General features: G+C 27.5%; 2 protein-coding genes across 3 annotated transcripts in view; one reads left to right on the top strand and one right to left on the bottom strand.

The window, feature by feature from the left end:
* Positions 1-7,149, top strand: part of RpI135 (RNA polymerase I subunit Rpl135) — a 16,718-nt gene extending 9,569 nt beyond the window's left edge. Inside the window, exons 13-22 of one of the 2 annotated variants that reach the window (XM_067047625.1) lie at positions 359-466; positions 1,065-1,241; positions 2,187-2,288; positions 2,371-2,483; positions 3,324-3,471; positions 3,548-3,704; positions 3,797-3,922; positions 4,083-4,210; positions 4,820-4,984; positions 6,788-7,149. In XM_067047625.1, the coding sequence (XP_066903726.1) occupies positions 359-466; positions 1,065-1,241; positions 2,187-2,288; positions 2,371-2,483; positions 3,324-3,471; positions 3,548-3,704; positions 3,797-3,922; positions 4,083-4,210; positions 4,820-4,984; positions 6,788-7,009 (1,446 nt within the window). In that variant the 3' untranslated portion in view covers positions 7,010-7,149. The remainder of the gene's footprint in view (positions 1-358; positions 467-1,064; positions 1,242-2,186; positions 2,289-2,370; positions 2,484-3,323; positions 3,472-3,547; positions 3,705-3,796; positions 3,923-4,082; positions 4,211-4,819; positions 4,985-6,787) is intronic. The other variant, XM_014419099.3, reaches the window with a different exon arrangement.
* Positions 7,150-9,532: 2,383 nt separating this feature from the next.
* LOC106679789 (cytochrome c) lies at positions 9,533-11,195 on the bottom strand. The gene is made up of 4 exons (XM_014419131.3): positions 11,066-11,195; positions 10,611-10,668; positions 10,025-10,166; positions 9,533-9,932 (listed from the first exon to the last, which is right to left on the bottom strand). The coding sequence occupies exons 2-4, from the start codon at positions 10,647-10,649 to the stop codon at positions 9,787-9,789; spliced, it is 327 nt and encodes a 108-aa protein (XP_014274617.1). The 5' UTR covers positions 10,650-10,668; positions 11,066-11,195; the 3' UTR covers positions 9,533-9,786.

Raw genomic sequence — 11,195 nt, 5'->3', positions numbered from 1 at the left:
TAAATAAACAACTTGAAACAACTTTATTATATACTTCTGTTTCATTGACCGCACCCCCAACCATCTTCTCCTCACCTAATATTTCATATTGTAGTAATAATTAAATATTAATACATTTCTATATTTATCTTGTTATTTCATATCTTTTATTTCTAACTTACTGCTAATCTCGAAAATTTTAATGTCTTGATAATTCATATTTGAATCTCGGGCCTTTAAAAATATGAATGCTACTCTACTTATTGAGTATTTATTTTAATTAAGATGAAATTTTACTATTTATGTATTTTAAAAGACATCCTGTTGTGAATTACTGTATTAAGTTTTATTTATTTGTTATAAATGATTTGTATTTCAGCTCACAACTCATCAAGAACTATCTAAAACTACTATACTCAGCAACGTAGCATCCCTCATACCAATGCCTGATTGCAATCAAAGTCCAAGGAACATGTACCAGTGTCAGGTAACTTAATTTTTATATTTAAATTGGGTATATTAAAGGATATTACCTCTGATAATTTTTTTTTAATTTAGTCAAGTTTACCTATTTGGACTGACTTCACTTCAATTTTCGTATCTTACATCTTCAACCTTTGTACTTATTGAATATGGCAGAATTTCCTTACTATTCCATATTTCTTGAAAAACAATGAAAACTTATGGCCTGATGTATATTTACATTGGATTTTCGTTTGAAAATTATATTATTATTATTATTAAAATAATAATAATAATAAAAATTGGTTAAAGAGTACATTCTTATCATCAGGTTCTTTTAATTAATAATGAAAATTATGCAATACACAATAAATAATTATCAAGTAAATATATTATCTGTTACTTTGTTTAAGTCTTTATTGTATTACATTTATATTTTGCCATGTTTTCATTTGGTTCAGGGATTTTGAATATCAGAAATGGACAATCATTTCTCTGCTGAGCATAATGTATTTTTTTTTAGATATATTCTGATTTCCTAACTTTTTTCTTGTACTTCTATTATAAATATTTAATTAAATGTGTTATTATTGCTGTAATTTTTGTTTTATCTTATATTTCAGATGGGAAAGCAAACAATGGGTACACCCTGTCACAATTGGAAATATCAGTCCGAGTCTAAACTGTATTGGCTCCACACTCCGGCTTCACCTTTCTTCAGACCAACTCATTACGATCTTGTAAACCTTGATGAATTCGCTATGGGTGTTAATGCAGTAATTGCTGTCATTTCATACACAGTAATATTTATTTATTTACATTTAAATCATTTGCAATAAAACTTTGATAACCTGAGACTGTGGTAGCCAAGTGTGTTAAGGCATCACCTTATCAACCTTGAGTCTACAATGATGCCGGTTCGATTCTAGCCTGGGTAACTTTTATTCCGTGGTAACCTCATGGAATGAAAACTTTACCTTCCCACTCTTATTAGAATAGTTTAATGATCTGTTAGATAACTGCCTTCATATGTTGGAAATGGCCAGGTTGGAGTTTAAAAAAAGAAAATTAAAGGTATGGATGATTATTCCAAAAATGGGCATTTTGTGTTCAACATCACATATGCTATCTGCATCAATATATTTTTGCCAGATCAATTTTCATTACCTAATATATGTCATCGGCCATTACTCCATTAATTTTCTAATCTCAAAATCATTCAACATGATTATTTTTAATTTTCATAAAACTTCTAATTATTATTCATTCGGTCTGTCTGCAGTTGTTTTTTTAGTGTCAACAACCTGTTTAAGAAAAATAGAAATGTCGAGTGTCATCTACATGCTTGTTATCCAGGACTCATTTTATTCCTGTCCCACAATCGGATTCTCATTAATTTATCAAATTTTAAATTTATCATCAGAGCCATAATCATCATCATAAGCCTTGTAAGTTCATTACTTTTCCTAGCCAGGAAATAGCAGATCCCTTCTACAGTGTTTTTATTTTATTATGATTTTAGTGAAAATTATTTACATTCAAAATGCCCAGTTTTGGTAGAATGACCCATATAAGCACAAATACATAAAATAAGCAGTTAATGGAACATGAATTCGATTCCATTAAGAACCAATACATGTATAAAGATTTCAGCTAATAAATTCTCAGAGTAATCAAAGTATTACTGTAGATAATAATGCCATTATTAACATAATTATTTGTTAATTTTTAAAATAATTTTATAGGGATATGATATGGAAGATGCTATGATAATAAACAAAGCATCATTGGAAAGAGGTTTTGCCCATGGTTCTATTGTAAAATCAGAATTTATCGAACTGAAATCTGTAAGTTAACATATAACAGGATATACTTTTACTGTTTTATTCTAATTAGTACTATTAGAAAAAAAAATCATTACCTTTCTAGGCCAAATCATATTTTGGATTGGATCCTGCTAAACCACAATTGACGGAATTTTTAGGGGAAGATGGACTCCCATTCCCTGGTTCAAAAATCAGTTATGGTCAGCCCTATTATTGGTATGGTACAATTTTATTTAACATTTTATAATTTAACGAGTTGCTTGCAAAAATCTCATGAGTCATAAGTATCAAAAAATAGGTCACAAGATCCCAGCCTACTATAGTATGCACATGATCACGTAACCATTTCTGTAAAGGGAAAAAAAAAAAAAAAAAAGTATTTTATAAGTCTTTGAAAACACAGCTATTCAGCAAATACCCCCACACATCTGGAAAATTTTAGTAAGAACTCTGCTTTTAAGTTTTCTTTTGCTGCCCCTGGAAAAGATCCCAATGAAGTGTTCTTGATGCTGCTTCTTTTCATTAACAGCATCCCATCATTAGAGTTGACAGATAATCTGCTTTAAAAAAGTGACAGTAGCTCTGTGAAAAAGTGTTTCTTTGCCATAGTTCACATTTTTTAGTCTCTTTCTCAAATAAATAATTGTTTGCATTAATATAATAATAATTATAATATTATAATATAATATAATGCATTAGTAAGTTATTTTTTTAAACTGTAAATCAACATAATTGTACTTACTAAATTCATTCCATGATAAATTTTCTAGTACAATTATGTTCTGTGTATAAACATCTAGAAAATTCGTTTTTAAGCCCGTCAACACAATAAGTTTAATTTCACTAAATTTACTGTTCTCTAAAATATCAACAGCAATATGATGTTTTAAGATTGTTTTTTTTTTTTCCAGAATTGTGATTTTCTATTTATTTTTTTTATTCTGGCAACCCTTTGGTTTTATCATTTAACATACCTTTTTACAATAATTGTCTCACCAGAATCCATTATCTTTTGTATTATTTTAGTGATTTTCTAAAACCAAATAATGTTTTCAGTTATTTTGATCACAACGTTTCGAAATTTATTGTTGGAAATTTTACTGGAAAGGAAGATGTAATAGTGGACAACGTTAAACTCTGCGGAATGTTTCCTGGTGGAAGAGATAGCGTTATAGCTAAAGCTTGTATCACGTTTAGGATTCCGGTATTTGTTTTTGCTTTTGTCTTTTCTTATTACAAATTTTTTATATTTAGACTATACTCAAACTATTGATTTTCAGAGAAACCCGATAGTCGGTGATAAATTTGCCAGTCGTGCTGGTCAGAAGGGTATTTGTTCTCTGGGGTATCCTCAGGAAGATCTTCCTTTTACGGAAAGTGGAATCGTACCAGATATCATTTTTAACCCTCATGGATTTCCTTCTCGAATGACTATAGGTAAACTGCAATTTTATGTTATTAAGTTAAAAAAAAATTTTTTTGTTATAATATTGATAAAAAATTACCTATAAAATGATTTGTGTTTTTAGCTATGATGATTGAATGTATGGCTGGTAAAGCGGCTGCAATGCATGGCGAAGTTTATGATGCAACACCTTTTGAATTTAATGAAGAAAAGAGGGCCATAGATTATTTTGCCGAATCATTGCAAAAAGGTGTGTGTATATTTTAAATATCCCATATTAATGAGATTTTTTTTTTTAAGTATTGATCAATTTATATATTAGAAACAGTAACTTTTGAAAATGGTGTTGATTATGTGAAACTATGTGGTATTCTTGCTGTGAACATTTCTAATAAAAGTGTTAATTTTAGGAGGATATGACTACTACGGAGCAGAAAAAATGTACAGTGGTATTTACGGTAACGAAATGGAGGCTCATATATTTTTCGGTATTGTCCATTACCAACGCCTGCGGCATATGGTGTCTGATAAGTGGCAGGTAAATATTAAATTTATTATAATTTTAGACTCAATATTCTATGAAAAATATAGCATAACATATATATTTTTATTTTGTCAATCTTATAAAATCAAAATATATCTCATAATTAAATTTTGCTTTTATCAGGAATTATGACTTTTTAATATTAATTTCTTTCATTAATAACGTTTTAAAATTCTAGTATCCTATTTAACACTACCTACAAAGTTTTTAACATTCTAATTATAAATTACTTGATCTGAAAAATGTGATTGAAAGATCTAAATCTTGTTATAGAATCACAATAAACATATCTCATAATTAAGATTTAATTATGAGATAAAAAATAAAGTTGGAAGATGAAAAATAGGATTTATTTTTCATCAGGAATTTTAGCTTTGTAATGTTAACTAGCTTCTTAAATAGAAGTTTAAACAAACACTTTTAAAGGTGGGTTGTTACCGTATATTGGTTATAACCGTTGAGACTAATTTATCTAAGCTTTTATAAATTAATTATTTGTTAAACTTTAGACTAGATCTATTTCATGCTTTGAATGACTTTCGCCAACTCGTTGCATTTTCAAACTGAAAATTTGTTAATTTAATTCATTTTGATATTTTTTAGGTAAGGAGCACTGGACCGACCGATGTTGTTACAAGACAACCAGTCAAAGGTAGAAAAAGAGGTGGTGGTGTCAGGTTTGGCGAAATGGAGCGTGATTCTTTAATATCTCATGGTGCTGCCTTCCTGTTACAAGATCGTCTCTTCCATTGTTCAGATAAAACTATGGTACTATTATTAATATAATTTAGTTTTCTTTTTAGATAATTTTATAAAGACTATCTTAAAAAAAAAAATGAAAATAATTTTATTATACATATCTTTGTTCATTTCATTAAAGGGGTTTTATTCAAAAACATAGTTTTAAGAAAAACAGTATTAGTTATAATAATATAACTGGACTATATAACAGTTTGTTTTTTAAGTTTATTAAGTTACTTTGTTATTTATTTGATAGTACATATCCATAATGCAATATGTGGTTTAAAGAAATATTTGTGGCTACTTTCACTATCTTAACATTATCTCATGTATATCAAAATTCAAGTTTCATATTAAAATATTGAAAAAAATTAAATCTACCGCTAAAACTCATGAAGGTTCAGGTGTGTAGTACTTTGTAAAAAAAATACTGTTACTAGACCAACAGTTGTACAAGGAGGTGAATTGGACAGAATCACGCTTGACCTTAATATTTTTACCTAATTAAGGGTACACACTTCATGAGGTAAGGTGAACCTCGGAGGGCTCTCAAACCCACAGGGCTGACACACGGCTTGGAGTTGGTAGCACAGTGCCTTACTACTGAGCTACCTACTCCCGTCATATTAAAATGTAGTCATTCAGTTAAAATATTTATCAGTGTGTTTAAGGTCAAAGCAGCTGCGTCAGGACACAATAGAAATTTATTAAATAATATTAGAACATCTCAAATAAACTACATAAACAATCTATACCAGTAACATTAATAAATAGGAATGTAATAATAATAATAATTAATAAAAAATAAATGTAAATATTGAAATTAAACAATAAATGCAGAAGAAAAAAATTAAAGATAGGGGGGAAAAAATTCATTCTATAGTATGTTCTTAAAATAAGAATGATATGGATATCATTAATCAACTATCTATGCGGTTTTATAAAAAATAACCTCTGATACTGTTTTTATTACATTTATGATTGTACGAGTGTTTCAGTGAACTAAAGACTATAAAAACTGATTTTGTTTTTTAGGTACGTATAGTCAGGACACAATAGGGATAAAATACATATATATAATAATAAATTTATTTTATTTTTTATAACTAAAAAAAAAAAAAATTTTCCTCTTCCAAAAACAATATTAAAAATAGATAGTCTATTATTATAAAGACCTTGGTTTATTGTAAACATTGAAGAAATAGCTAGCTCTCAGGAGACGGTATTTAGAGTGTCTAAAAGGTCTCTACATGGTTAGTGCCAAATAATAAGTCTCTTGGATATCATTATAAATGAGCCTAACCCACACTCTATAATTATATAAATTATTTTTTAGTTTATCATTTATTTATTTAAATTCTACCAATAAAATTCCATGAACAAATGAAACAGATTTATCATAATCTTTTGTATCAATATTTAATAAATTTGTTTTCTTAGTCCAATAAACTTTTGAGTCGATATTGTTTTTAACTAGCTGTGCAATATGCAACTTTAACTCGAGTATAAAATATTCATAATGTATTTTTTTTTTTATTTATTAATGTGCAATTTTGACTGGAGTATAAAATTTTCCTAATGTATTTTTTATTTATTAATATGCAACTTTAACTCGAGTATAAAGTATTCATAATGTATTTTTCTATTTATTAATATATAATTTTAACTCGAGTATAATATATTCATAGTGTATTTTTTTTTAATTTACTAATTAATATGAAACTTAAACTCGAGTATAAAATATTCAAAATGTATTTTTTAAATTTATTAATATGCAACTTTAACTGGAGTATAAATATTCATAATGTATTTTTTTTTTTTCATTTGCAGGCTCTTGTTTGCAGAACATGTGGTACAGTTTTAGGACCTTTGTTTATTGAAAATACTCGCGTTGAAGATCCGAACGTCGAAGAAGTACTCAAGTGTAAATTATGTGATTCCACCGGTACAATAGATAAATTGGAAATTCCTTATATTTTCAAGTTTTTAATGGTTCAATTGGCATCAGTAAATATAAAATTGAAAATAGATCTGGAAAGGCACGCTTTTTAATTTCTATTAGAAGAAATGCATATAATGTAAATATTTTATTTGTTAACTATGTACATTGTTAAATTAGTGACTATCGATAAATTACTTTTGTAAATGTAACATGTATTTAATTATTTTTCTTGTTGTTTTTTTTAAATATATAAATTTCATAAAATACTTTTTTTTTATTAGAAAAAAACTCACCCAGGTACAAAAGATAGCTTGCTCTTTGTTACTTGGGTGTGTCTTTAAAAACATTATTTCCTGTATTCTTTTGAACATAGTCAAGTTAAATTCTGAGGCACTTGTTAAATGAATCAGCCCCTTAAGTAATAGATTACCTTATCTATATTACAATGCTCTAATCTACTATATCTACTTCATTACATCAGACAGTACTTTGTAAATCTTAAATATTTCTATTACATAATCAGTCTGAACTACGTCACAAGATTTATTAATGACAATCTCAGTTAAAGTACTTTAAATTTTTAAAAAATTATATCATACTTTATAATATTTTAATCTAATGAAATTTGTTTAGATATAATAAAAACTGAGATCAGATTAAGTTTTAAGAAATTTAATAATCAATAAAATACATTAATCCAGCAATCAAATAAAATGGATTTTGTTAGATCATATTATAACATGAGAATCAAAGATTTAAAGATATATAATTTTCTGTTCTGTATTTTGTGGATTATAAATAATTTTGTTTTTAATATTAATACATTGAGAAATTACATAACATTAATTACATTGAAAAAAAAAATGTTTAAGTTATTCAATAGTAATTTAGCAAGGAATTAAAGAAATGAACATCAGTTTTCGTAATTAATGAAATGAACCAATCACAATATGCGTTAGATATTTTGTTATACCAGTCATACTTGTAAAATGTTCCCAAAATCTTTTTGAGTGTTTGGTAATTTCTTTTTTTATTTGATTGTTCAAAATTTTTATCAATTGAACCACCAACGTTCAATTGGGCATTTGTCTAATAAAGATTAAGTGGGTAAGTAGTAATCGAATAAAAATTCAATTAATACTTGACCTTAGCTAATTCCTAATTTTTGTAAATGGAATAGTCATTTCATTTTTACTTAAGGTATATTATAGTAAAAGCTGGGATGACTTCCTATAATTCTTTTTTTTGTAAAATAAGTGAACTGAATGACCTCATTATACCCAGAAGCAATTACTAACAAGATTTGGTTCCAGGAAAGGAACAAGGAAAATTTATTAAAACTTCCTTCTTGGTTATCTTTCTTTCAAGAAAAATTTAAAATATATGTATTAAACTTTACAAAGAGGGCGGGGATAATGATGAAATTTGCTGAATGAAGAAGTGACCAGATTGCTGATTTAAATAAACAAGATAGTTAGCGCCATCATTTACAATTTTTCAAATTTAAATTTTTTGCATTTATAATAGTTATTTAACTGTTTTATTTTGAATCTAAAGCTTTAAAATACTTCATAAAAGTTAGAAGTAAATGATTAAATTTATAGTTTATTTATTATTAATGAATTACCTTATTTTATTTCTGCATATTAACATTATTTTTATACAATAAAGTTTCTCACTGGGTTACTGTGTGAAGGAAATGATTAATATCAATAGTAATCATAAAATGTTTCTTAATAATTCATGAAACATAGGATAATTTAGAAAAAAATTGATTAGCTTAATTTTTATTTAACTTAATTATGCCTACCAGCATCATCCTGTTTCATAATGTAAGCTAATAGTATTAGTCTATAAATTAGTAAAAAAACTACAAAGTAACAAGCACTAATACTTTTTATTTCAGGGGTGATTATAAGTATGTAGCAAAAATTAAAAGTTTAAGTCAGCTATACTAAACCAAGTAAAAACTACAAAAGCCAAAGTATTAGTTTGTACTTTTTTTTGTAAAACAGGGCCCGTATCTACTTCAATAGCCAACACTTTAGTGTACCAATTGTGCAAATTTTAATTATGATATCAACCACTTACATAGTTAATTAAAATAAACATTAAGTGCTAAAATGTAAAATCTTAGTAAAAAAAAAAAAAAATCGAATACAAATATTTAATTAATATTAGTTTGATTTCAAATTGCTTAAGGTAAATAGTTGAACATAAGCCTACAATTGTGCTTAAAAAGAGAAAAGAAATGTACTGAAAATTTGCTAATCCAGTTTAAAAAAATGTTTTGTTAGCAATAAGGCAATAGAACAATAAAAAAAAGTTTTATAGCTAATATCAATGCAATAAATCTAAAATAAAAGAAAATCAGATGTCATTGAGTGATGAATCACACCAAAAAGAATGGAATTTTTTTTTCTCAACATATAATCTCTGTCTCATGAATTAAGATAAGACTATGACAGAACATTCAGACTGAATAGTTATCACTTTGAAGGTCAAACCCAACATATACGACATGACCTAGTTTCAAAACAACTATTCATAGACATTTTTTGGCATTTTGCCTCAAGTTGATTCAAAATCATTTTACTAAGCCTTAACTATGGTATAGAAGGTTAGAACAACAATTTAATTTTCATAATAATTTATTGTTACGATCTATACATATCACATTTCAACAAAAATGTCAACATTTACTATAAATAAATAATAAACACTTGTAAAGTGGAATATTTAATACACAACATGAGTATGTATTCAGAGAATCAGCAAAGTTTTTATTTATCTCACTTGGCGAACTGGATAAATCTTACAATAAATAACCCGGAGTTGAGTCTTTCACCTCCTTGGAGTATTCGAACACTACTTAATGGAATCGTTTTTACTTAGTTGCTTGTTCAAGATAAGCGATGAGATCAGCTCGTTCTTGTGGTTTCTTGATTCCAGCGAACACCATCTTAGTTCCTGGAATGTATTTCTTTGGGTTTTCTAAGTATTCAAAAAGAGTATCCTTGCTCCATGTAATACCTGAAATAGCATAAATATTGAAATTAATAAAATGGTTGAAACACCATTAATTTTTTACTAGTAACTCTGTATTCACTATGAAGTAATTTTACCTTTGGAAATATTGGCTTCTGAATAGGAGAATCCAGGTGCCTGACCCGTTTTCCTACCTACCAGGCCACTTAGATTAGGGCCAACTTTGTGTTTACCGCCTTTTTCTACAGTATGGCACTGAGAACATTTCTGGACGAAAACCTGTAACAATTAATACTGTGATTAAAAAAAATGTACAACTGATTTCTAAAAATTACAAGGTAATAAGAATATTCAGGAAGTTTCAAAATGAAAATATTATATGAATAGTAATAAACGAGAGAGAATTCTGAAAATCAGTCAATGAAGGGTCAACTGAATAGGAATAAAAGATCAAATTAACTCTATAGGACAATTGAATTCTTATTTAAGATAGGCTTCAAGTTCAAAGTTACAAATCCTTAAACTTTTCTGTAATCTCAATTCTTTTAAGGCAGAAAAAAATATGTAATAATTTTACCACAGAATACATCATAATTATAGTTAAGATAGTTTTTTCAGAATTAGTCAGAACCTATTTTTGTACTTATGTCCTTTTTTAAATAAGCAAATCAATTGTCTGTAAAACCTCTCAATAAAAATTTAACACTTATTGATCATACACACCTTCTTTCCCTTTTCAGCATCACCAGCAGGAACTCCCATATTGACTATCTAGGTATACCTAAAGAAAAATTATTTATTAATCACTTATTGCATTTCTTAGAAAGGATATTAGTTTCACAACCACGCGAAAAGAAGAGCAAGTGGACTAAGGAGTAATAATTGATTGACCTTGAATACACGAGGCCATTGAATGTAGGCTAATCCTAAAATATTAATAAAAAATTGGAAAATTTACTTAAAATATACAAAACGAGGTAAATCGATTGATTATTCATGAAACTGTGAATGTATTATACAATGTGATAGGTGGATCTCAATATTACATCATTCTAATAGAATCACTATAATTCATATAATTATAGGTCATTTGCAGAAGAAAAATGTAGTTAACGTCTATAAAGTTCAAATTGTAACAGAAAACGGGGGAAACTAAAGTAAATAAAGATAAGACTCACTGTGAATGGTAACTGGCGAACAACCCGTAGTTCACTGCGCGAGAATCACCTCGGAAAAGAAGACGAATAAGAACTTAAGGATATGATCGATACCAAAGAGCTACACTCCACTCAACGACCTCTCCGAGCT

The sequence above is a fragment of the Halyomorpha halys genome, unplaced genomic scaffold (assembly GCF_000696795.3).
Source record: "Halyomorpha halys isolate HHAL.00 unplaced genomic scaffold, Hhal_1.1 Scaffold218.1, whole genome shotgun sequence".
In the NCBI taxonomy this organism is placed as follows: domain Eukaryota; kingdom Metazoa; phylum Arthropoda; class Insecta; order Hemiptera; family Pentatomidae; genus Halyomorpha; species Halyomorpha halys.
The sequence above is the reverse complement of the archived record's forward strand: the minus strand, read 5'-3'. Positions and strand labels throughout refer to the sequence as shown.

Bases quoted from the DNA above. Each gene is read 5' to 3' on its own strand.
- LOC106679789 (XM_014419131.3), bottom strand. From the start codon at position 10,649: ATGGGAGTTCCTGCTGGTGATGCTGAAAAGGGAAAGAAG. The intron at 10,167-10,610 runs GTGTGTATGATC...TAATTGTTACAG, and splicing joins ATGCTGAAAAGGGAAAGAAG to GTTTTCGTCCAGAAATGTTC. The intron at 9,933-10,024 runs GTAAAATTACTT...ATGCTATTTCAG, and splicing joins AGAAGCCAATATTTCCAAAG to GTATTACATGGAGCAAGGAT.